This window comes from Oncorhynchus nerka, linkage group LG2 (genome assembly GCF_034236695.1).
Source record: "Oncorhynchus nerka isolate Pitt River linkage group LG2, Oner_Uvic_2.0, whole genome shotgun sequence".
Taxonomy (NCBI): domain Eukaryota; kingdom Metazoa; phylum Chordata; class Actinopteri; order Salmoniformes; family Salmonidae; genus Oncorhynchus; species Oncorhynchus nerka.
In genome coordinates this window covers 5777673-5805345 of record NC_088397.1, presented here as the reverse complement: position 1 = coordinate 5805345, position 27673 = coordinate 5777673, and the positions used below count along the sequence as shown (strand labels likewise).

The 27673-nt window shown below is 39.8% G+C and overlaps 1 protein-coding gene across 7 annotated transcripts in view; it reads right to left on the bottom strand.

Annotated features, from left to right (window-relative positions):
* Window positions 1-2475: 2475 nt before the first annotated feature.
* The window catches only part of LOC135573307 (gastrula zinc finger protein XlCGF57.1-like), a 103440-nt gene continuing 78242 nt past the window's right edge, over window positions 2476-27673 (bottom strand). For 2 of the 7 annotated variants that reach the window (XM_065022169.1, XM_065022181.1), the window contains exons 4-7: window positions 13883-14116; window positions 12570-12806; window positions 8225-8347; window positions 6136-7622 (exon numbers count right to left, since the gene is read on the bottom strand). In XM_065022169.1, coding sequence (XP_064878241.1) covers window positions 6706-7622; window positions 8225-8347; window positions 12570-12806; window positions 13883-14116 — 1511 coding nt within the window. In that variant the 3' untranslated portion in view covers window positions 6136-6705. Of the gene's footprint in view, window positions 3404-6135; window positions 7623-8224; window positions 8348-12569; window positions 12807-13882; window positions 14117-15082; window positions 15562-17549; window positions 21263-22025; window positions 22275-27673 lie in introns of those variants that run through there. The other 5 variants (XM_065022196.1, XM_065022218.1, XM_065022202.1 and 2 more) reach the window with 5 other exon arrangements.

Below are 27673 nucleotides of genomic sequence, written 5' to 3'. Positions count from 1 at the left end.
CGCATCATCATCTGCGTTGGACAGGGTCGTGGGATGGATGGAGTCAAACAGACTCAATGCTGCCCGCAGGCTTTTAAATCTGTTTGACAGCTGGTGAATAACGATGTCAAGGTTTGCATTAAAGACGTTGACTCTAAAACTACTCTCCCAATCAAACAGTCGCTCGTCCTCACATAGCTCATCAAAATGACGCCTCGCCTTCCTTGCCTTCCTTCTCCGAGTGTCTTCAAATGAGCACCCCACTTCTGAGCACCCCATTTGTCGGCAAGGGTATTTGCAGTGACTTTGGCCTTCTCAAAATCATGTCGGAATCCGGACAGGACCTCTACAATGTCCTTGAGTAGTCTAACTGCCCTGTGCAGGTCTGTATCTTTGGCCTGTAGCATTTTGGAGACGACGTTCACACTTTTTAAAACCTCAGTCTGCAGAACGACTAACATTTAAGTGCTGCTGCATCGTCCATTTCGTCCTTCTTGTCACTTAAAAGCACAATGTTGGTGAGGTCCTTCATTACCTCCACATATCTGCGTCTCAGGGCGGCAAGGGACTCCTATCTAGATGACCAGCGGGTGGGACACAGTCGTTTTGGAGTTACATTTTCTGATGCAAAATCAAATATACCACTCAACATTGACCATCTCTTTATGCTATACCCGAAGAAGGTGTATAACAGTTCAACAGTATCATACTGTTTAATCTCTGGCACATTTTTGATAGAGTCGTTGAGAGCCAGGTTAAGATTATGCGCTGAGCAATGCACATAAACAGCAAGCGGCTCCTTTTCGGATATTCTGGCCTGCACACCCGAATACACCCCACTCATGTTAGCAGCTCCATCATACCCCTGACCACGACATTTTTAAATATCCAGCCCCTTGTCCTCTATGCTGTCAGGTTTTTATGTTGAAGTCTCCAGAAATCCCAAAACAACTCTGATGGTCAGATCTGTGGCGACATTATTTGCATCACTTAACACATAGCGACAAACTTGGCTTAACTGGCTTACTTTTTTAAAAACCTTTATTTAACTAGGCAAGTCAGTTAAGAACAAATTCTTATTTTCAATGACGGCCTAGGAACAGTGGGTTGACTGCCTGTTCAGGGGCAGAACGACAGATTTGTACCTTGTCAGCTCGGGTAACCTTTCGGTTACTAGTCCAACACTCTAACCATTAGGCTACCCTGCCGCACACCACATCCGGTGTGGTGTCCATAATAATAGAAAAAAATGGGGCTTCCTGCATCTCTGCCTGAATGTCACACTTCACTCGCTCGGCTAAGATATAAATCAGCTCATTTTGGATTTGAGGACTGAGATAGTTAACGGATCCTGCTGGGCGTTCTAAAAGTTCCTTCAGAACTGGCTCGTAAAATGACAGCAGTTCAATTATACTGAGAAAATTCCCACTGTTGGCCTGCCCCAGCTTTTCACAGTGCATCCAGCTGAACGCTAAATTACACGATGCAAGTGTGAGAGTTACATTAACTATGCGCTCCAACACCTGTTGCCAGAGATTTGCTGCGTTACGCATTACCAATTTCTGCGTTAATAGTACAATTGAGCTTCCATTGCTCATATACCAAACAGGCACCCATGTGAATCTGGGATGTCTCATGACATGCTATTTGGGGTGTTAGATGGCGCCGATCTCTCACCCTATTCACCCACGCATTAGAGAAGAAAAGGGCTCTCTGATCTCCGAACAGCCAGCAAGGCACACAATACGCGCAATCTAGTTTGGCCGAATAACATAGCCATGTACGTGGTCATTTGATTCCAGCCTTGGTTGTAGTGGTGTGATACGACTCGGAAAAACACCGCCTTTCATCATCTCTTGGGAATGGGCCAGTAGGTTTACACGAGCCTAATGCAATAACGTGCGGTTTAACTTTTGCATCGAGATTTGTTGCATAATACCCCTGTCAGTTGGATAGGTAAAAAGTTTCCTCAACCGCCACAATTCTAGCCTCGCCCTGCTCCTCTTCCTCCCCGCCCGGCCCGGCCCGGGATAGCTCGTGCTCAGGGTTGTATCCACCGATACCTGACAACCTGTCAACTTTCCTCTGTCAAAGTTGCTTCTTCTGGTATGATGGAACAGCTCGGCCTTGGCTCACTTGACCCGCGAAAAGCTGCTGCTGGTGATGATAAACCTACATCCTCTTCTGGTCCTGCTACATTGCTTGTGCTAGCAATGGCTGAACTCGAACTGCATTTGAATCTAATTTAACACATTTTGAAACCTCCTTTGCTTTCTCATTTTTGATCCTTGCTCTTTTGGGCTTCACTTTTGTGTTGATACATTGCTGATTTTTAAATCCGTAATTTTCTATTCTCGACATTCTCTCAAATCGTTTTGCGCCCGTTGTCTCTTGATATCTAGCTCAACTGTTGCTTAAAAGGATCACAGAAACAACAAAGCTTTGGAGAGTATTTGCACAATGAATCCCAGAATGCATTTCATTATCTTAACATGGTATTGAATAATATGATTTATTTAGCAAATTAATTAGATTTGTCATCAATACACTGAAATATCATGCTGACTTACAATAGGCCTGTCCCTCTGGCCAGGGTAAACAAAGTGGTAATGTTGTGTATAGGTATATACAGTTTTTCACTTCAAAAAGTTTATTTCATTTAATTATACACAAAAGAAAAGCAGCTGCCCATAAATTCATGTACAAACATTTTTCATCGCTTTGGCAATTAGCAATGTTCTTATCCAGAGCAATTTACAGGACAAATAAGGGTCAATTGCCTTGCTCAAGGGCACAATTACATATTTTTCACCGAGTTGGCTCGGGATTCAAACCAGCGACCTTTCAGTTACTGGCCCAACACTCTTAACCACTAGGCTACCTGCCACCAGATCAATTATATTCAATACAGTTATTCAAATACATTCATCATCAATGACTAAAATAATGAATCTAGTATTAAAATACAATTTAATAAACACAAGTATTTGATTCATAGATTGTTTATCATTAAACAAAGTTGTTTAGTAATATAAAATAATCCACCCAAACTAAAGCTGAAAACTGATCATCAGACCATATTTTCTGATATACAGAGTACAAAACATCAGAAACACCTTCCTAATATTGAGTTGCACCCCCCCTTTGTCCTCAAAACATCCTCAATTTGTCGGGGCATGGACTGTCCAAGGTGTTGAGAACATTCCACAGGGATGCTGGCCCATGTTGACTCCAATGCTTCCTACTATCGTGTCAAGTTGGCTGGGAGTGGATCTCTACTCTGAATAGCTCGTTCCATCTCCTCTCACAGTAAGCTGAATTCTCTGTAATGTTCTTGGAACCATTCCTGGACAAGTCTTGGGGCATAATCCTGCTGAAAGAATCCATTTGCAGATGGATACACTGCTGACATGAAGGGATGCACCTGATTGACAATGATGTTTAGATATCATGTGGCATTCAAACATTGTTCAACTTTTATCAAGGGGCCCAATGTGAGCCCTGAAAACACACCCCAACCATCACACCACCAGCCTGCAATGCTGACACACGGCATGGATGCAGGCAGTGGTGTAAAGTACCGAAGTAAAAATTATTTAAAGAACTACTTCAGTCGATTTTTGGGGGTATTGTTATTTCACTTGGCTATTTATATTTTTGACCACTTTTATTTCACTACATTCCTGAAGACAATTATGTACTTTTTACTCCATATATTTTCCCTGACACCCAAAAGTACTCGTTATATTTTTTTATGATTAGCAGGACAGAAAATGGTCCAATTCACACACTTATCAAGATAACATCCCTAGTCATCCCTACTGCCTCTGATCTGGTGAACTCACTAAACACACAAATGCTTCATTTTAAAATGATGTCAGTGATGTAGTGTGCCCCTGGCTTTAAAAAAATATATATTTGATTTTTTTTTACCTTTATTTAACTAGGCAAGTCAGTTAAGAACAAATTCTTATTTTCAATGACGGCCTAGGAACAGTGGGTTAACTGCCTGTTCAGGGGCAGAACGACAGATTTGTACCTTGTCAGCTCGGGGATTTGAACTTGCAACCTTTCGGTTACTAGTCCAATGCTCTAACCACTAGGCTACACTGCCGCCCCACTCCGTAATATTTTTTTAAACAAGACGATTGTGCGGTCTGGTTTGCTTAAACCCTCAAGGATCGTACCCTTTAAAATGTGTCTAAAATGACATACCTAAATCTAACTGCCTGTAGCTCAGGACCTGAAGCAAGGATATGCATATTCTTGATACCATTTGAAAGGAAGTTTGTGGAAATGTGAAATTAATGTAGGAGAATACCACATTAGATCTGGTAAAAGATAAAACAAACAAAAAACAGTTTCTTTTTCATCATCTTTGAAATGCAAGAGAAAGGCCATACTTTCAGATAGGAGTCTAGGTGTCATTTAGATTTTGGCCACCAGGTGGCATCAGTGTGTGCTCAGTTTGACTGATCCAGTGAAGAATTACATTACTGCACTGTTTCAAGTAGAAGTCGACCGATTATGATTTCTCAACGCCAATACCGATTATTGGAGGACCAAAAAAAAAGCCAATAAGGATTAATTGGCCGATTTTTAAAAATGTATTTGTAATATTGACAATTACAACAATACTGAATTAACACTTATTTGAACTTAATATAATACATCAATAAAATCAATTTAGCCTCAAACAAATAATGAAACATGTTCAATTTGGTTTAAATAATGCAAAAACAAAGTGTTGGAGAAGAAAGTAAAAGTGCAATATGTGCCATGTAAGAAAGCTAACGTTTAAGTTCCTTGCTCAGAACATGAGAACATATGAAAGCTGGTGGTTCCTTTTAACATGAGTCTTCAATATTCCCAGGTAAGACATTTTAGGTTGTAGTTATTATAGGACTATTTCTCTCTATACCATTTGTATTTCATTAACCTTTGACTATTGGATGTTCTTATAGGCATTTTAGTATTGCCAGTGTAACAGTATAGCTTCCGTCCCTCTCCTTGCTCCTCCCTGGGCTCGAACCAGGAACACAACGACAACAGCCACCCTCGAAGCAGCATTTGCCATGCAGAGCAAGGGGAACAACTACTCCAAGTCTCAGAGCGAGTGACGTTTGAAATGCTATTAGCGCGCACCCGCTATCTAGCTAGCCATTTCACATCGGTTACACCAGCCTCCTCTCGGGAGTTGATAGGCTTGAAGTCATAAACAGCGCAATGCTTGATGCACAACGAAGAGGTGCTGGCAAAACACACGAAAGTGCTGTTTGAATGAATGCTTACGGGCCTGCTGCTGCCTACCACCGCGCAGTCACACTGCTCTATCAAATCATAGACTTAGTTCTAACATAATAACACACAGAAATACGAGCCTTGGGTCATTAATATGGTCGAATCCGGAAACTATCATCTCGAAAACAAGAGGTTTATTCTTTCAGTGAAATACAGAACCTTTCCGTATTTTATCTAAGGGGTGAGATCCATTAGTCTAAATATTCCTGTTACATTTGCACAGCCTTCAATGTTTTGTCATAATTCGGGCAAATTAGGCAGCCCAAACTGTTGCATATACACTGACTGCGTGCAATGAACGCGAGAGAAGTGACACAATTTCACCTGGTTAATATTGCCTGCTAACCTGGATTTCTTTTAGCTAAATATGCAGGTTTAAAAATATATACTTCTGTGTATTGATTTTAAGAAAGGCATTGATGTTCATGGTTAGGTATACATTGGAGCAACGATACGCACCGCATCGATTATATGCAACTCAGGACAAGCTAGATAAACTAGTAATATCATCAACCATGTGTAGTTAACTATTGATTATGATTGTTTTTTATAAGACAAGTGTAATGCTAGCTAGCAACTTACCTTGGCTTACTTCATTTGCGTAACAGCCAGCCTCCTCGTGGAGTGCAATGAGAGGCTGGTGGTTAGAGCATTGGACTAGTTAACTGTAAGGTTGCAAGATTGAATCTCCCGAGCTGACAAGGTGAAAATCTGTCATTCTGCCCCTGAATGAGGCAGTTAACCCACCGTTCCTAGGCCGTCATTGAAAATAAGAATGGGTTCTTAACTGACTTGCCTAGTTAAATAAAGGTGTAAAAGAATATATTTGAAAAAAAAACGTAGAACCAGTTCCTACATTTTGAACATAAAAATTGATTTTATTAGAGGAAACTACGCCACATTTGATCTCTGGGACCCTCAGGATGACATATCAGAGCAAGATGACTGAATGAAAATACATTATTTACCTTCAGAGGTGAATGTATCAAATCATTTGCGCGATAAGTTTGTTGTTGTGCACTCTCTTCAAACAATAGCATGGTCTTTTTTCACTGTATTAGCTACTGTTAATTGGACACTGCAGATAGATAAACAATAATTTAAGCTTTCTGCACATATAAGATATGTCTATGTCCCGGAAAGATGGCTGTTGTATACAACGTCAATCTAGTCAGACTAGCACACCTTAGCTACAACCGTCCCAGTTTAGAGACACCCATCCCGTAGGGGTAATTTAAGGAATTGGAAATTATGCATACTTTTACTTTTGATAATTAAGTATATTTACAACCAAATACTTTTCCTCAAGTAGTATTTTACTTGGTGACTATCACTTGAGTTACTCTTGCCACATTAAGAGCAAAAGTAAGGTTCCCTCTTGACCTTTCAGCTCAGCTGTTGTTTAAAAAAAATTCTACAGTCAGGTCAGTGGTTAGGCTTTTCTCCTCTATGTACACGTTCATGTGTTTTTAAGAGACCTATTCGAGAGAAACACTTCCCGCAGTCAGAGCAGGAGTAAGGCTTCTCTCCTGTGTGTGTTCTCTGGTGAACTTTTAGTTCAGTTGATGTTATGAAGCATTTTACACAGCCAGAGCAGGAGTACGGCTTCACTCCTGTATGTATATGTTCATGTCTTTTCAAGTGGGCCAGTTGAGAGAAAATATGTCCACAGTCAAAGCAGGAGTAAGGCTTCACTCCTGTATGTATACGTTCATGTATTTTTAAGAAAGCCAATTGAGAGAAAGTCTTCCCGCAGTCAGAGCAGGAGTAAGGCTTCTCTCCTGTGTGTGTTCTCTGATGAAGTTTTAGCTCAGTTGATGTTATGAAGCATTTTACACAGTCAGAGCAGGAATAAGGCTTCACTCCTGTATGTGTATGTTTATGTCTTTTCAAGTGGCCCAGTTGAGAGAACATCTTTCCACAGTCAGAGCAGGAGTAAGGCTTCTCTCCTGTATGTATACGTTGGTGTGTTTGTAAGGCATCGAGTCGAGAGAAACTCACCCCACAGTCAGAGCAGGAGTAAGGCTTCTCTCCTGTATGTATACGTTCATGTATTTTTAAGAAAGCCAATTGAGAGAAACTCTTCCCGCAGTCAGAGCAGGAGAAAGGCTTCTCTCCTGTGTGTGCTCTCTGAGGAACTGTCATAGCCCCTGATGTTGTGCATCTTTTCCCAGAGTCAGTGAATGAATACAGATTCTCTCCCGTGTGTATCCTTATGTGTATTTTTAGCTTTGATTGTAATGGGAATATCTCCTCACAATATGGGCAGTGGTGAGACCTCTTAGCTCTGTGATCTTCCTGCTGTTGCTCTCTGGATGTAGAGAATGTCTCAACATGGTCTCCTGTGTGAACAACATCAGAAGAACCAGTCAGTTGGAGTGATATACATGTCAATCAAATGTATATTATGAAGCCCTTTTTACATCATCAGCTGTCACAAAGTGCTTTATAGAAACCCGGCCTATAATTCCCAAAGAGCAAGCAATGCAGATATAGAAGCACAGTGGCCAGGAAAAACTCCAGAAAGAGCAGGAACCTTGGAAGAAACATAGAGAGGAACCAGGCCCAAAGGGGTGACATATGTATTCATATCAGTAGGCTGCTGTACAACACAAAAGGGGAATGAAACAATTATAAAAGAGTTGAAAGCTAAAAAAGGGGGCGTGTCATCCTTCAATCACTATCACAAGGGTTAGTAACTACAGACTCATTTCATAGAACTTTAAAACACTGGCAGATTGTCTACTTCACTTCTTTAGTCTACTCTCAGATAGCCCAGTAAATAAAACAAATACTGGTGTCAAACCATGCAAGTCTGAGTAGCATGAAATAACATCTACCTTCTCATTGAAACAGTTCATCATGAAACAGTTATACTGCACCTTTTCATGCAGTGGAAAGTTGGAATGAAACACAAACTTAGTCAGAGAGAACCTGCTCTTACCATGAGAAACAGGTTCCCCAATCTTCTCCTCCTCTTCTTCATCTTTAATGTCAACATTCAGCTCCAGTGTTTGACTGCAGTCTTCCAACTTCACGGATGTTCCCAGACTTAATTCTAGTCGTCCTGTAGTAACAATGAGAGACAGACAAAAAGTTAGAAATTGACGGAACTGTCAAGACTTTCTTCTCAATTATCTAATTGTTCAATTATCTAATTCAGTGCTCGACTTGGACTGAAATAGGTGCAGGTACTGTTTATATTTAGGTTCAATAGCTTCACAACACCGTTGAGCTAATATTCTATAAGAGGAACATGAGCTCAAACAGTAGAAATTTGAGGTGAGCTCCTGTCCAAGTCAAGCACTGATCTCATTTCAATAGATCTGGTAGCTAAGCATTGACAACAAAACATGAATTAATTCACATTAGAAAGGACACACTTTAAAATTAGGCTACACAAACATAAGTGAACTTAATCAAAAGTAGATGTCCTAAATTCACAAATGACAAAAACGATTTAGTACAAGGTTGCAGTATGTTTTAGGCAGCACTATGTACTATTTTCCTGAATAACCTCGTCTCCACTGTATAACCACATCAAAAACCAATAGTATTTCCCGTTCACACCATAGAAACATTTACAGATAAATATGGAAACAACTGTGTCTGAATTTTACTACACATGATAATAATTTCATTCAGCTTCAAAACTGTAGTGCGATCGTGAAATTGTCTCTCTGCATCCGCACTGCAGTCCGTTGACGCAGACAGTGGGCACGCCCTGTTACCAGCCCACGGATTTCACACAAACCAATTACATGCCAAATGAACTCAAATCTCAAATTAATTAATTAATTAAAATTACCATGAAGAAATTATGTACATCCATTCAGGCAAACCTAAAGTTTCTGTGTGACTTAAAATAGTTTATCACGTTCACTTGGTTTGACACAAAAATAACAAACATTTACCAAACGTGATAATATCTTAATGGGTTTGTTACCTAGCATGGAATGACATGTTCTTTTGTTATTATGCAGAGCAAGGAAAACAACCACCCCAAGGCTCAGAGCGTGTGACGTTTGAAATGCTATTAGCGCTCGCTAACTAGCCAGCCATTTCACTTCGGTTACACCAGCCTCATCTCGGGGGTTGATAGGTTTGAAGTCATAAACAGCGCAATGCTTGACGCACAACGAAGAGCTACTGGCAAAACGCACGAAAGTGCTGTTTGAATGAATGTTTACGCACCTGCTTCTGCCTACCACCGCTCAGTCAGATACTTAGATACTTGTATGCTCAGTCAGATTATATGCAACACAGGACACGCTAGATAATATCTAGTAATATCATCAACCATGTGTAGTTAACTAGTGATTATGATTGATTGTTTTTTATAAGATAAGTTTAATGCTAGCTAGCAACTTACCTTGGCTTACTGCATTTGCGTAACAGGCAGTCTCCTTGTGGAGTGCAACGAGAGAGAGGCAGGTCGTTATTGCGTTGGACGAGTTAACTGTAAGGTTGCAAATTTGGATCCCCCGAGCTGACAAGGTGAAAATCTGTCTTTCTGCCCCTGAACGAGGCAGTTAACCCACCGTCCCTAGGCCGTCATTGAAAATAAGAATGTGTTCTTTAACTGATTTGCCTAGTTCAATAAAGATTAAATAAAGGTGTAAAAAAAGTTTTTTAAATAAATATCAAAATTATTTTAATACAATTATTTAAAAAAAATGTTTTTTTAAATTAAAAAAATAAAAATATATCGGCACCCAAAAATACCGATTTCCGATTGTTATGAAAACTTGAAATCGGCCCTAATTATTCGGCCATTCCGATTAACCGGTCGACCCCTAATGTCTACAATGATGCTTATTAGCGTTTTATAATCTGAGAGGAAATAGAGACTAATATATTGGTAAGTCACCTAGTCCGAGATAAATTTCCATGGTTATCAAAACGTCACGCCAGGGTAAGCTTACACGAAACGCAGCCCTTACTTTTATTGTTTCTAAAAATCACTGAGAAATTATTGGAACCATTTCCATTTTTCCCCCCGAAATGGAAATATCACATTTACATAAATAGTCAGAACCTTTACTTTACTCCATACTTTGATGAAGCACCGTTGGCAGTGATTACAGCCTTGAGTCTTCTTGGGTATGACGCTTCAAGCTTGGCATACCTGTTTTGGGGAGGTTCTCGCATTCCTCTCTGTAGACGTGTCGCCGCACAGCTATTTTCATATCTCTCCAGAGATATTTGATTGGGTTCAAGTCAGAGACTTGTCCTGAAGACACTACTGTGTTGTCTTAGCTTTGTGTTTAGGGTAGTTGGAAGGTGAACCGTCACCCCCATTGTGAGGTCCTGAGTGTTCTGGAGCAGGTTTTCATAAAGGATCTATCTGTACTTTCCAACTAGTCTCCCAGTCCCTGCCGCTGAAAAACATCCCCACAGCATGCTGCTGCCACCAACATGCTTCACTGTAGGGATGGTGCCAGGTTTCCTCCAGGCGTGATGCTTGACATTAAGGCCAAAGAGTTCAATCTTGGTTTTACCAGACCAGAGAATCTTGTTTCTCATGATCGGAGTCCTTTCGGTGTCTTTTGGCAAACTCCAAGCAGGTTGTCATGAGCCTTTTACTGAAGAGTGGCTTCCATCTGGGTAGTCTACCCTAAAGACATGATTAGCGGAGTGCTGCAGAGATAGTTGTCCTTCTGGAAGGTTCTCCCTTCAACATAGAGGAGCTCTGGAGCTTTGTCAGAGTGAGAATCGGCTTCTTGGTCACCTCCCTGACCAAGGCCCTTCTCCACTGATGTCTCAGTTTGGCCGGGAGTCCAGCTTCCTAAAAAGTCTTGGTGGTTCCAAACTTCTTCCATTTAAGAATGATGGAGGCCTTTCAAATCATATCCTTGGACTAATATGATTGACACTCACATGCAAAGGAACTTTGGGTAACATGGCACATATTCAATGGCATCTTTTCCTCATGGAGGCTGTTCATTTCTGATCTTTGATACTTTTATTGGTTTGTAACCGTATCATGGTATACTATGTTAACGCTATATGTGAAGGCCACTTTGTTACTTGGTAGCTACTAGCAAAAAACCCTGTGTTGTGGATCATCTACAACTATTTTGGACTGTCCATACTGTAACGTTGGTCTCAGGCTTCACTAACTAGCGTTACTGTTATAGGTGGAGCTATTCTTTCCTACTTTTCAAACAAATACTGTAATATTTCACATATCTTGCTAGATATGTATCTTGTTGTGATATTTCACATAACTAGTATGTGCTTTGACAGCCTTCCATCTGGTACTCGATGACGTTTGGTCAGTGTTCAATGTAAAATAAACATCTATATGCACTCCAACGTAATGTAAGAAGTTTGGGTCCTGTAACCATCTGGGATGCAAATGCCATCTAGAGGATCCTTTTACTAGTTTTGTATCCCTATAGAATAACGACACCGAGGAACGGTCACTCAGAACAATACTATCATATCCACTTCCTGCTACATTGGGAAGCAATGAGCAAGAAACTAAAAAGTAGTCTGTACGAGAAAATGATTTAAAATGTTGACGAGTAACAGGAATACTCCCTTTTACTCGGGTTCTGAATCCTCCAAGGTTCACATAGATATAAGTCCTTAATGAAAAGCTGTAATTTCTTTCTACTCCGTTAGTGGGAAGTGTCTAAACCAGAGGAGCGATCTAGATCAGGAGCAATTAAAATCCCCTGCCATTAGGACTTTACCAGGAAGGCAGGTAACTAGACTAATTCATTCTCAGTTACTCTAATATCTAAATAAACGATAATACTTCATACGGCGTCTAGTATGTTCAATAGGAAAGGAAAATTACGAAGAGCGCGCCCTCGTTCACGCGGGCAAAGAGACTAATTTTCTCTTAGTGCTCCCCATGGATAAACAACCATTACTCGTTTGTTTTTCAAAAAACAAGCCTGAAACTATGTATACATACGGTTGACATCTAGTGGAACAATATCATCCTCCACTCACTATCACAAGGGTTAGAAACTACACACTCATTTCATAGAACTTTTAAACACTGGCAGTTGGTCTACTTCACTTCTTTAGTCTCCTCTCTGATCACTCCAGATAGCTCAGTTAATAAAACAAATGCTGGCAATACTGGTGTCAAACCATGCACATCTCAGTAGCATGAAATAACATCTACCTTCTCATTGAAACAGTTCATCATGAAACAGTTCATCATGAAACAGTTCATCATGAAACAGTTCATCATGAAACAGTTCTACTGCAACTTTTCATACACAGTGGGAAGTTGGAATGAAAAACACAAACTTAGAACCTGCTCTTACCATGAGAAACAGATGTCCCAATCTTCTCCTCCTCTTCTTCATCTTTAATGTTGACATTCAGCTCCAGTGTTTGACTGCAGTCTTCCAGCTTCACTGATGTCATCTCTGATTCATGGGCTCCACTGTCACAATCAGGAACCAGTGACTGTAGGTTTGGACTCAGTGCAGAAGGAGAGAGGAGTGCTGGGTTTGTCCTCACTGTTGATGTTACCGACCTCATACCTGAGTCGGCAAGTACTAGAGGAGAAACAGACACACAAGTTGTGTATTCAAAGTCCTGGCGCTTTCTTTATTCACTATTAAATATTTTTGATTTTTCTTGGTCAATTATCTAATTCAGTGCTTGACTTGGACTGAAATAGTTGCTGATACTCATTTTGTGTGCTGGTACTGTTTATATTTAGGTGCAGGAGCTTCATAATACATTTGAGCTAAAACTTAACCTGTAGTAGATAAATGCATAAAAGACTCAAAAACCATTTAGTACAAGGTTACAGTTTGTTTTTGGCAGCACTATGTACTATTTTCCTTAACCTTCTTCATGGTATTATTTCAATCAAAAAACAATTGTATTTCCATATAGAAATACATAGACAGACAAACTAAATGTGTCAATATTTTACACATGTAGAAACTGATAATCATTACATTTAAGGTCACACTACTGTTTTGAAGCTGGAATGGTCTCTGCTGCATCCACACTGTCTGCACTGAAGTCCGTTGACGCAGACCGAGTGGGAGCCGCCATTTTACCAGCTTGTGAATTTTTCCTTCCATGGAGATCTACGGACAATTCCTTCGACCTTATGGCCTGGTTTTTGCTCTGACAGGGCTGGGCGATGTGGCCAAAATATCACACCATGGCATTTTTCACATTTTTGACAGTATTTTATGTTTTTGATTAATAAAAGTTCTACATTTGCTTTATGAGTAGTGCGTGACCCCAGGGTGGCAACACTTATATTCTAAATGAATTCAATGGGTCTTTCTCAATTCTGATTGTTTTATACTGTTCAATTCAACTTCAACCTAAAACAATTTCCTGCACTCATTTGAGGTAATTTACACACTGCCACGATATGGGCAAAAATACTAGGGCTTATTATTAACCAAGTGTTGCAATTTAGATCAAAACACCAAGGTGAACTTTTGGAATCATGGAAATAGAATGATTATTCTAATTATATAGTTAGAATATAAATAATGGGCACTTCTACCTTCTCATTGAAACAGTTCATCATGAAACAGTTCTACTGCAACTTGTCCTGCACAGTGGGAAGCTGGAATGAAACAAACTTAGAACCTGCTCTTACCATAAGAAACAGATGTTCCAATCTTCTCCTCCTCTTCTTCATCTTTAATGTTGACATTCAGCTCCAGTGTTTGACTGCAGTCTTCCAGCTTCACTGATGCCATCTCTGGATCCTGCAGCGCAAACTGGGCTCCACTGTCACAATCAGGACCCAGTGAATGTAGGTTTGGACTCCGTGCAGAAGGAGAGAGGAGGGCTGGGTTTGTCCTCACTGTTGATGTTACTAGCCTCATACCTGAGTCGGCAAGTAGTAGAAGAGAAACAGACAAACATTGTCTTGCCAGTTCTGGCACCCTCTTTATTCTCTAAAAATATATTATATTTCTTCTTGTTCAATTAACTAATTCAGTGCTTGACTTGGACTGAAATAGGTGCCAGTACTGTTTATATTTAGGTGCAAGAGCTCCACAACACTGCTAAGCTAATATTCCATAAGAAGAACATGTGCTCAAACAGTAGACATTTGGAGGTGAACTCTTGTCCAAGTCAAGAACTGATCTCATTTCAATAGATCAGGTAGGTAAGGATTGACAAGAAAACATTGATGCATTAATATTAGACACAAAGGACACACAACGTAAGATCACTTAATATATAGATTTCCTAAATTCACATAAAATTACTCAAAAACCATGAATTACAGGGTTAGTTTGTTTCAGGCAGCACTATGTATTATTTTCCTGAAGAACCGCGCGTCTTCGTTGTTTCAATCAAAAACCAGCAGTATTTCCGTTCACACCATACTCAAATGTATAGATAAAGATAGAAACAACTGCATGTGTCTGAATATTAGTACACATGTAGAAAACCAACAATCATTACATTCAGCTTCAAAACAGTTGCGCAACCGTAACATTGTCTGCACTTTAGTCCGTTGACCCAGTCCGAGTCGGCGCCGCCATTTTCACAGCCTGTGAATTTTACACAAAACCGATAACATGAAGCTCGGAAATCTCAAATAAATTGATTCTTTATTCAAATTAACCTGAGCAGAATATGTACATCCACTAAAACTAACACCAACGTCTCTAGTTACGTGACTTGTAAAATAGTTTAACTTCACCACGATCTCCACTCGGTTTGACACAAAAATAACACATCAAACCTTTACCAAACGTGATAATAATTTAATGGATTTGTTACCTAGCATGGAATGACATGTTCTTTCGACATTAGAAAGTTTAAACGTGCTATTACGTACCTGTAGTAATAAAATGAAACGGGCACAAAAGTTACCTTCTTAACTGCACAGTTCTGGCGCTTTTTTTTATTCTGAAGAATGGTGCGTGCCTGTGGGGAACTTCCTGTTCCCCCACTAACACCGTCCGTGCATTTCGGGGTCCTTGGGTTGGCCCTACCCCATTACATGAGAAGGGGGTAGCTGCTGCTCCCGCCCTATCCTGCTGCTCCTCCTCCTTCTCTGGGACACTTCTCCTTTGCATAGTGTTGATCAAGCTGTCGATTGTGGCCTGTGGAATGTTGTCCCACCCCAGCTTGCACAGTGGATCTGGGCGGATTCCGGCTGTGTGTCGGGGCACTCGGCTGAGAGTCAGACTCCGCCGACATCATGTGGCCCGAGGATGCGGGGATTGAGCTCGGGCCGAATCCGGTGAGAGTTATCTGGCCCAAATGTATTACTTGGGGCTCGGGACGGTTGGGGCTACTCTCTGGCAGATGATTACACGGGCGCCTGTATATAATTAACATTTATTTATTTATTTGTCCATATTTTTTAATTGTTTCCGTGATAAAACAAAATACAATTAACTTTTAAATTAAATTATTTTAGAGTCCGGTTTAAGTTGTATTTTAGTATTTTGATACTTTGTACATGGCAACTGATAAGCATTAACACAGCAGTCGCAGTGCAGATCCACTAAGGGTGAAACATTTTCTGGCGACAGTAGTCTGTGAAGTCTTGGAGGCCCAAAAACTTCTCAGCTGTAGATATAATTATGTCCAGGAAGCTTGGCGCCAGTGATGTACTGGGCCGTTCGCACTACCCTCTGTAGTGCCTTGCTGTCGGAGGCCGAGCAGTTGCCTTAACGACTGTCTCGGTGTGCTTGGACCATGTTAGTTTGTTGGTGATGTGGACACCAAGGAATTTGAGGCTCTCAACCTGCTCAAAAATGAAATGCTAATTAGCTGCTAATGTGGCTATCATAAAGAACTACAAGTACAATGATGGCCTACCCTGGGCAAACCCTAATCCGAACGACACTGGGCCAATTGTGCTCTGCCCTATGGGACTCCCAATCACAGCCGGTTGTGATACAGCCTGGAATCAAACCAGGGTCTGTAGTGATGCCTCTAGCACTGAGATGCAGTGTCTTAGACCGCTGCCCCACTCAGGGTGGCATATTTGTAAAATCCCGGGAAAATATTCAACTCTAATGGTGACTGAAGGAATAGGCTGACAAAATATATGGATAATAGCCTATAATTTAGTCTGTCAAACAGGTATATGTAACAGTATTACTTAAGACCGTGGAGTTAGCATGCTAATATCAACATTTAGACATGACAACTGATTACCGAGTTACTGGGTTAGGGTTAAATATAAACATTCAGACATGAAAACTCACTACCGAGTTACTGGGTTAGGGTTAAATATCAACATTTAGACATGACAACTCACTACCGAGTTACTGGGTTAGGGTTAAATATCAACATTCAGACATGAAAACTCACTACCGAGTTACTGGGTTAGGGTTAAATATCAACATTTAGACATGACAACTCACTACCGAGTTACTGGGTTAGGGTTAAATATCAACATTTAGACATGAAAACTCACTACCGAGTTACTGGGTTAGGGTTAAATATCAACATTTAGACATGACAACTCACTACCGAGTTACTGGGTTAGGGTTAAATATCAACATTTAGACATGACAACTCACTACCGAGTTCCAAACTGCCACTGTCACAAGGGTTAGTAACTACCAAGGGTGAGAGAGAATTCATTTCAAGTAGTTCCAGTGAAAGAAAATCTTAACACTAGAGCATACGATGACATTCTAGATGATTCTGTGCTTCCAACTCTGTGGCAACAGTTTTGGGGAAGGCCCTTTCCTGTTTCAGCATGACAATGTACCAGCGCACAAAGCAAGATCCATACAGAAGTGGTTTGTTGAGATCGGTGTGGAAGAACTTGACTGGCCCGCACATTGCCCTGACCTTTACCCCATCGAACACCTTTGGGATGAATTGGAACAAATGGTCTGTTCTATATCTTCAATCAAATTAAACATGTACTACTGTGACATTAATGTTTCATGGTATTTTTCATCAGTTGTTTTCTATGAAATGTCATTTCCACCACACTTTGTCATTACCACAACGCTAAGTCATTACCATCACGCTACATATTGTTGTGGCAACGGTGTATTAAATTACAATTGATATTGATGATTTTTCCCATATGTGAACCTCATATGCTTGTTCTTAGGATAATATTTTACATTACTTTAGAAATTAAGATGTTGATGTGGTAAATACATGTCTCTGAGTATCATCAAGGCATACAGTGGGGGAAAAAAGTATTTAGTCAGCCACCAATTGTGCAAGTTCTCCCACTTAAAAATATGAGAGAGGCCTGTTATTTTCATCATAGGTACACTTCAACTATGACAGACAAAATGAGAAAAAAAATCCAGAAAATCACATTGTAGGATTTAATGAATTTATTTACAAATTGTGGTGGAAAATAAGTATTTGAAATATTCATTGTCTCTGTGAATTGAAATTATATTGTTGCCCACCAGTGCACTCAGAAGAGGAAACAACGATACAATGCAGTCTAACAACATCTCTCTCAAACAGCACAAGATGTGATTCACTGTAGAAGCACTGGTCCTCTTACATTTTAATTCCAGGTTGCATATTACAATATTTAAGGGCATATCAGATGGTCTGTTCTGACCATAACAGTCACACCAAGCATAGGGTTGGTTGGTATAAGATTGAAATGGGTAAATAATGTACCTAGTAGTTACTTAGCCTGATAACATATCACTCCCAAAAGACATAAGCAGAAATGTAGCAGCCTAAACACCTAATCATTAGTGATCTGACATGCTGTATTACATGGAAACTGTAGGCTACTAACAACAGCAGTTACATAGTCTAGTTTACTATGGTCCTGTCCCTCTGACCAGGGTAAACAAAGTGGTAATGTTGTGTATTGTTTATACAGTATGTCACTTCAAACAGTTTATTTCATTTAATTTAATTATACACAAGAGAGAAAAAAATGTATGTACAAACATTATTTTTCATTGCATTCTTGTCATTTAGCAGATGTTCTTATCCAGAGAGACTTACAGGAGAAATAAGAGTTAATTGCCTTGCTCAAGGGCACAATGACAGATTTTTACACCTAGTCGGCTCGGGATTCAAACAAGCAACCTTTCAGTTACTGGCCCAACACTCTTAACCGCTAGGCTACCTGCCGCCAGATCAATTAACTTCAATACAGTTATTCAAATAGATTCATCATCAATGACTACAATAATGAATCAAGTATTAAAGACAATTTAATAAACAAGCAGTAGATTCATAGTCTGTTAATCATTAAACAAAAGTTTAGTAATAAAATAATACACCCATACCAATGCTAAAAACTGACCACCCCATCTTTATCTGATATACACTGTGTACAAAACATTAGGAACGCCTTCCTAATATTGAGTTGCACCCCCCTTTGTCCTCAGAACATCCTCAATTCATCGGTGCATAGACTGTCCAAGGTGTCTACTCTGAATAGCTCGTTCCATCTCCTCCCACAGTAAACTGAATTGTCTGTCATGTTCTTGGACCATTCCTGGACAAGCCTTGTGACATAATCCTGCTGAAGAAAACTATTTGCAGATGGATACACTGCTGCAGTGAAGGGAGGCACCTGATATTCTTTAGATATCCTGTGGCATTCAAACATTGCTCATCTTTTATCAAGAGGCCCAATGTGTGGCCTGAAAACACCCCAACCATCACACCACCAGCCTACAATGCTGACACACGGCATGGATGCATGCAGTGGTGTAATGTACTTAAGTAAAAATTATTTAAAGACCTACTTTAGTTGTATCTGTACTTTACTATTTATATATTTTGTTTGTTTTTAATTTGACCCCTTTATCAGAATAATTTCTTTAAATAACTAATTTAGCAGTTTTTTGGGCGTATCTGTACTTTACTATTTATATCGTTGACAACTTTTTCACTACATTCCGAAAGAAAATAATGTACTTCTTACTCCATACATTTTCCCTGACACCCAAAATACCCCTTACATTTTTTATGATTAGCAGGACAGGTAATGGTCCAGTTCACACACTTATCAAGATAACATCCCTGGTCCTCCCCACTGCCTCTGATCTGGCGGACTCACTAAACACAAATGCTTCGTTTGTAAATGATGTCTGAGTGTTGGAGTGCGCCCCTGGCTATCCGTACTAAACATTTTTTTTAAAGACAAATGTGCTGTCTGGTTTGCTTAATTGAAGGAATTTGAAATTATTCATACTTTTACTTTTGATACTTAAGTATCTTTACAACCAAATACTTTTACTCAAGTAGTATTTTAATGGGTGACTCACTTTCACTTGAGTCATTTTCTGTTAAGGTATCATTACTTTTACTCAAGTATGACAGTTAGGTACTTTTTCCACCATTTCCTCCCATCAGTATGAAACAGCAGGAACTGGGATTCATCAGACCAGGCAGTATGTTTCCAATTTTCCAGTGTCCAGTGTTTTCATTCCTTAGCCCACTGCAATCGCAGTTTGTTTTTTGTTGAAAGCTAATGAGGATCTATAATAAATACACAACAACTAGATCATTAAGGATCATAGCTTTCACCTGGGTTCAGCTGGTCAGTCTATGTCAAGGAAAGAACAGGTGTCGTTAATGTTTTGTACACTCAGTGCATGTTGTGTCTACTAGCTCAATCCCACAGAAAACTGCAGAGTGAAGCAGTACCACTCAGTTACCCATCAGACTCCACTGTGAGAAGCCTCACAAAGGATATTCAACCTTAAGGGCAAATCCAAGGTCATCTCAATATCTTTACAGTAGATGCTAACAACACTCACCAAAACTGTCAAGGTGTACACTGATCAGTAAAGTAAAGACAGGCTAACATTCTATAATGCGCCATTCCCTCTGCACAGTTCTCTCACAGTGAGAAACAACAGGATAACAATTGAGTGTTCTACGCTTTCTTCATTTGATTCAATTCAACATTGCCAATTATTTAATGACATGAGAATTAAGTGGAGTGTCTAATCTTAGCTGGTCTGAGAAAACTTCTCTCCTTTAAGTATACATTGGTGTCTTTTTAAATGGCCCAATCTGTAGAATTTCTTCTCACAGTCAGTGCAGTGATAAGGCTTTTCTCCTGTGTGTAAACGTTGATGTCGTTTTAAGTTGCACAGTAGAGAGAAACTCGCCGCACAGTCAGAGCAGGAGTAAGGCTTCTCTCCTGTGTGTATACTTTCATGTCGTTTTAAGTGGCACAGTACAGAGAAACTCGCAGCACAGTCAGAGCAGATGTAAGGCTTCTCTCCTGTGTGTGTTCTCTGATGAACTTTTAGCCTAGTTGATGTTGTGAAGCATTTTACACAATCAGAGCAGGAGTAAGGCTTCTCTCCTGTGTGTGTTCTTTTATGAACTTTTAGCTCAGTTGATGTTGTGAAGCATTTTACACAGTCAGAGCAGGAGTAAGGCTTCTCTCCTGTATGTGTATGTTTATGTGTTTTTAAGTGGCCCAGTCGAGAGAAACTCTTTCCACAGTCAGAGCAGGAGTAAGGCTTCTCTCCCGTATGTATATGTTGGTGTCTTTTTAAGTGGCCCAGTAGAGAGAAACTCTTTCCACAGTCAGAGCAGGAGTAAGGCTTCTCTCCTGTGTGTATACGTTCATGTCGTTTTAAGTTGCACAGTAGAGAGAAACTCGCCTTACAGTCAGAGCAGGAGTAAAGCTTCTCTCCTGTGTGTATACGTTCATGTCGTTTTAAGTTGCGCAGTAGAGAGAAACTCGCCTTACAGTCAGAGCAGATGTAAGGCTTCTCTCCTGTGTGTGTTCTTTGATGAACTTTTAGCCTAGTTGATGTTGTGAAGCATTTTACACAGTCAGAGCAGGAGAACAGCTTCTCTCCTGTGTGCACTCTCTGATGAACTGTCAGAGCCTTGGATGTTGTGAAATTCTTCCCACCGTCAGTATAGGAATACCGATTCTCTCCTGTGTGTATTTTTAGGTGTACTTTCAGCTTTGATAGAAATGGGAAAATCTCTTCACAATGTGGGCAGGGGTGAGACCTCTTAGCTCTGTGATCTTCCTGCTGTTGCTCTCTAGATGTAGAGGATGTCTCAACATTGTCTCCTGTGTGAACAACATCAGAAGAACCAGTCAGTTGATGTGATATACATGTCAATCACATGTATTTTATGTAGCCCTTATTACATCAGAACTGTCACAAAGTGCTTTACAGTAACCCAGCCTCAATCCCCAAAGAGCAAGCAACGCAGATGTAGAAACAAAGTGGCCACGAAAAACTTGCCAGCAAGCAGGAACCTAGGAAGAAACATAGAGAGGAACCAGGCTCAAATGGGTGGCCTGTACTCTTCTGGCTGTACCGGGAGACATACATATTCATATCAGTAGACTGCACAATAGAAAAGGGAACAGAACTATTCTAAAAGTGGGTAAAAGCCATATCATCCTCCACTCACTATCAAAGGGTTAGTAACCAGGCTGTATCACATCTGGCCATGATTGGGAGTCCTATAGGGTGGCGCACAATTGGCCCAGCGTTGTCCGGGTTTGGCCGGGGGTAGGCCGTCAATGTAACTAATAATTTGTTCCTAACTGATTTGCCTAGATAAATAAAGGTAAAACATGTTTTTATTTTATTTTAAAGACTCATTTCATAGAACTTTAAAACACTGGCAGATTGTCTACTTCACCACTTAGGTGTACTACTCTTTGAGCACTCCAGATATCCCAGTGAATAAAACAAATGCTGGCAATACTGGTGTCAAACCATGCAAGTAGGAGTAGCATGAAGTAACATTACCTTCTCATTGAAACAGTTTATCATGAAACAGTTCTACTGCAACTTTTCATAGATAGAACCTGCTCTTACCATGAGAAACAGGTTTCCCAATCTTCTCCTCCACTTCTTCATCTTTAATGTTGACATTCAGCTCCAGTGTTTGACTGCAGTCTTCCAGCTTCACTGATGCCATCTCTGGATCCTGCAGTGCAAACTGGGCTCCACTGTCACAATCAGGACCCAGTGACTGTAGGTTTGGACTCAGTGTGGAAGGAGAGAGGCAGGCTGAGTTTGTCGTCACTGTTGATGTTACCGGCCTCAGACTTAATTCTAGTCGTCCTGTAGTAACAATGAGAAACAGACAAAAAGTTATTGTCTTGACAGTTCCGGCACTCTCTTCACTCTCTATTAAAATATATTCTATTTCTTCTTGTGCAATTATCTAATTCAGTGCTTGACTTGGACTGAAATAGTTTGATACTCATTTTAGGTGGCGGGGTACTGTTTATATTTAGATGCAGGAGCGCCACAATACTGTAGAGCTAATATTCTATAAGAGGAACATGAGCTCAAGCAGTAGAACATTGAGGTGCTGGTACTCAGCTCCTGGTACTCAGCTCCAGTGAGCTCCTGTCCATCTCATTTCAATAGATCAGGTAGGTAAGCATTGACAACAAAACAAGAATTCATTCAAATTAGACAAAGTACACGCTACACAACGTAACTAAACTTAACCTATAGTAGATTTCTTGGATTTACATAAATTAATAAACAACTCAAAAACCATTCAGTACAAGGTTGCAGTATGTTTTAGGCAGCACTATGTACTATTTTCCTGAATAACCCTGTTTTCACTGTATTATTTAAATCAAAAACCAATTGTATTTCCCGTTCACACCATATTAACATTTATAGACAAAGATAGAAACTGAATGTGTCTGAATATTAGTACACATGTAGGACTGATCATCATTACATTCAGCTTCAAAACAGTAGTGCGACCATGAAATTGCCTCTCTTTGACGCAGACAGAGTGGGCGCCGCCATTTTCCCAGCTCGTGAATTTTACACAAAACCAATAGCATGTAAAACGAACTCAGAAATCTCAAATAAATTGATTTGATTATTAAATTACCTTGAGAAATTTATGTACATCCACTCAGTTCCAAGATGGCGTAGCAGTCAGTCGTCTTTGTCTTGTATATCTTTTTCTTCGCATTCTTTTTAATATTTTTCCTAAACCTCAACTTCCAATACTCTCCTTCAACCCACCTCACCCAATGTGGTGTGGATCTGTTTTTATTCCTAAAGTATTTCTATTTACCTCAGAACTGGAATCCCTCAACTGAAGCTAACTAGCTAACTAGCTACCAGCTATCAGTCAGCCCACCACTGCTAGCGGTCAGCAGCTTACCTTTAGCTCGGACAGCTCTCGCCAGTTCTTACAACGCGTTTCAAACCAGAGCAAACCGGACCTATTTTTCTCTCCATATCCTCCGGATTCCTACCAGCAAACTCTGAACCTTTTCATCTGGATCATCGCCGCTTGCTAACCAAATGTGTATACCGAGTATGTCCACATCTCCGTCAGACCATTTTATTGGTAAACTACATGGTAATGTAAAATTTGCATTTTTTAGTGATCCAATACGTAATATAGTACACTTATCATCATTTGGTTTTAATCCAGAGAGAATAGCAAAAGTATCTAGATCCTCTATGAGGCCGTGGAGAGACTAATTGTGGTTTTAAAAGAAAACATAAATCATCAGCATACAATGACACCTTAGTTTTTAAGCCACGGATTTTGTAATCCCTAAATATTATTGTTTGATCTAATCTTAACAGCTAACATTTCGATGGCAATAATAAATAGATATGCCGATAGTGGACAACCTTGTTTTATTCCTCTAAATAGTTTAAAACTTTGAGATATAGCCATTATTTACTATTTTACACCTAGGGTTACTATACATAACTTCAACCCATTTTATAAAGAGATTTCCCAAAACTGAAATATTCTAGGCATTTATACAAACTCCAGTCGTACTTTATCAAAAGCCTTCTCAAAATCAGCTATGAAAACCAGGCCTGGTGTCCCTGATATTTCATAGTATTCTATTGTTTCCAGTACTTGTCTTATATTATCTCCAATGTATCGTCCATGTAAAAAAAACTGTCTGATTACTATGAATAATAGCTGACAATACTTTTTAATTCTATGCGCCAAGCGTTTTGCTAGGATTTTTGCATCACAACACTGAAGTGTAAGAGGTCTCCAATTTCTTAAATGGAGTGGATCTTTATATACACCACTTGGGTCCTGTTTCAACAATAATGATATCAGACCTTCTTGTTGTGTGTCTGATAATCTACCATTTATATAGGAGTGGTTAAAACATGCTAATAATGGTCCTTTGAGTATATATACAAAAAATGTGTATACTTCCACTGGTATGCCATCCAGCCCTGGAGTTTTCCCATCCTTAAAGGCCCCAATTGCATCAAGCATTTCCTCCTCTGTAATTTGGCCTTCACATGAGTCTTTCTGTACAGATGTTAATTTTAACATTATTATTAGGAAAAAAATCCATACAATTAGTTTCAGTTAGTGGAGATGGAGGAGCCTGAAACAAAAACATATTCTTAAAGTACTTTACTTCCTCTTTCCAAATATCATTTGATGAATCATGCGTGACTCCATCATTTGTAACAAGTTGTAATAGTTTTTTTTGGTAGCATTTCTATATTGAAGACTGAAATAGAATTTGGTGCATTTTCCCCCATATTCCATCCAGTTCGCTTTATTTTTTATAATATATTACACTGGATCTTTCTTGAATAAGTTCCTCCATTTCTTTTTGTTTTTCCACTTATTCTGTGCCTCTATGGTACCGTTTTTATTGCCATCTAACTGTACTGTTAGTCCTTCAATTTCCTTTGTTAATATGGACACTTGATCTAAATCGCTTTTGTTTTATAGATGAGTACTGAATTGCATGGCCTCTAAAGGCACACTTAAGTGTCCCATACAATAAGGGGATCTGCTGTACCTATGTTATGTCTGAAAAAGTCAGTTATAAATTCTCCTGTCCTAGCTCTAAACAATTTATCATCTAGTAGGCTTTGATTAAATTTCCAATATCCTCGCCCACGTGGAAATTCTGTAAGAGTAATATATATATATATATATATATGCCAATAATGTGATGATCCGACCACATTCTGTCCCCTATCAACACGTTTTAAACTTTTGGTGCCAGAGAGAATGGCATAAGAAAGTAGTCAAGACGACTAGCTTGATTAAGCCTCCGCCATGTATCTCACTAGGTCAGGGTATTTAAGTCTCCATATATCCACTAATTCCTTAAGTGCCTGAGGGTGATCGTTTGTAGTGCGATTTCCTTTCCGGTCCATAGAGGTATTTAAGACCGTATTAAAATCTCCCACCATAATAATAGAGTCTAGTGTTGCTTGTAGTATTGATAAATTCTTATATATATTTTCAAAGAAGCTTGGATCATCATTATTCGGACCGTATAGGTTAATAAGCCATATCTGTTTATTGTCCAATAACATATTTAAAATAATCCATCTACCTTGATAATCTGTTTGGACTATTTGTACATTTGGATCAAAATTACTGTTAATTAAAACCATCACCCCTTTTGAATTTCTTTGCCCCCTGGGAGAAATATATTTCGCCCCCCAGTACATTTTTTGTTGAATGGGTTTCCTGTAAACAATAGATATTATATTCCTTCTCTTTTAGCCAGGTAAATACTGATCGTCTTTTCTTATTACCTGCTAGGCCATTACGATTGTAACTGGCTATACTTATTTCACCACTTACCATAATGAGACAACTTTCAATTCTATTTATCAAAATATATGTTTATAAACGTACCATTACATGATGATTGAGTGTCTATATAGCTGTACCATGATATTTGCATTGCTACTAGGTAAACCTCCAATTGGTCCCTACTATTCCACCTGCTAAAAGCCCTCATCCCGAGTTGGGTTGTCATCCCAATGCCCGGCAGACCACCCCCGACCCCCCCGTATCCCATAGCCCTGAACAGATTGGGATCCATCCTTCGAAAAGAGCACACAGTTCCATTTACTGAGTTGAAGTAGATCAACTGCCAAATGCCTTTCCATCGCCCTCACCCCGGTTTGTATTATATATAGCTCTGGATCATCCTTTATCGTCCCTAACATCTTTTACTCCTTCGCAACATTTGTGGGATACACACATACACCCACACACACTCAACCCTTTCCCCCCACACAACCATAAACTCACATTCTCAACAGTTGCGCCATCCCAGAGCCCAACTCAAGAAAGGTCTTGATTTACAAATGCACTTACAGTTGCAGCTGCACGATACAGCCTGCAAGACAGCACAAAAAATGGGCAGAAATTGAGATTTTATGAACCATTTTCACATCCTAGATGATGGAGGTCAAATGTACACCTTTTCCCTGAAACACCCACAATACAGTCACCCGTATTGACCATATTCCCAAGCATCTCCATGCAGTCAGACTTTGATTTTGCGCCACCAGGGTCACAATATACCCCCTCTCTGAAAGTCAGAGTGTGACCCCCCCCCATGGGTTACTGCAGCTAGTGTTGCCAGCACTGCCACTGCCTGAGTGGGGGCACCCCACCGGAATCCCCACCGGCTAGGTACAAGGTCGTTAAGGTTCTCATTAGCAGCTTTGAGAATTTCCTTGTGTAGCATGCTCTCCCTTTAGGGGCCTTTGGCTTTGCAGGACCAAACCTGACCGGCAGGCTCAGAATCTTGAGGGGGCAGTGCTGCTCTTGGTCTCTGACCGCATTTTGGCTGCATACAGACCTCTTACAGCAGGCCCATAAAACAGTTAGGGATTTCTCCTTAGTATCTGGGTCATTCAGGTGGGTGTCTAGGGTTGTGGACCGTACCATTAAATTAGGATAAATAAATAAATAGATATAATTTATTTTAAAAATGTAGTTCCCCATGATAGGACAATAAATACATCAAATGTATAAGTTATTTTAAAATTGTTCCTCCATGATAGGACAATAAATAAATAAGAAGTATAATTCATTATAAAAGTATATCCATCATCTGAACATTGACAGCCCGCTCATACCCCGGCTCACAGCAATACATTGGTTCTGGGATATGCAACCATTCCATTACCCACTCAACTTTCTCAAACAAAACAATAAAATTAAAATAATAAAACACACCCACACCATCCACACATACTGTGCCTTCTGTTTACTTGGTTTGTATCTTCACCATGTTGAATTAGTGCTTGTGTGTTCCAATTAGTTACAGGTGAAGATATATACAAAAGCTTTTTTTATGGTATTGTTACAATCCATAACCGGGCTAGAATTGTGTTTCATTATTTTCCTCATCTATGAGAACTTTGTAATTATTTAAATAACCATGGAGTCGTCTTTGTGTCTCTGAACAACTGGTTATTAATATATAGTTTATCAACGACGAGAGCTACTCGTTTCCCTTTTAATCTATTTTCTTTGAAAATTGGATACAGAACTTTACGCCGTTCTGCAATTTCCTTCGGAAACTGATCATTCATGACAATTTTTTGGCAAGTCTTTTACCCTGGCTTTTAACCATTATTTTATCTTTAAATGTAGCAAATTTGGCAACGATTGGGCGTTCATAACTTTGGCCTCTCTGTCCGAAGCGGTGTACACATTCAAGTTGGAT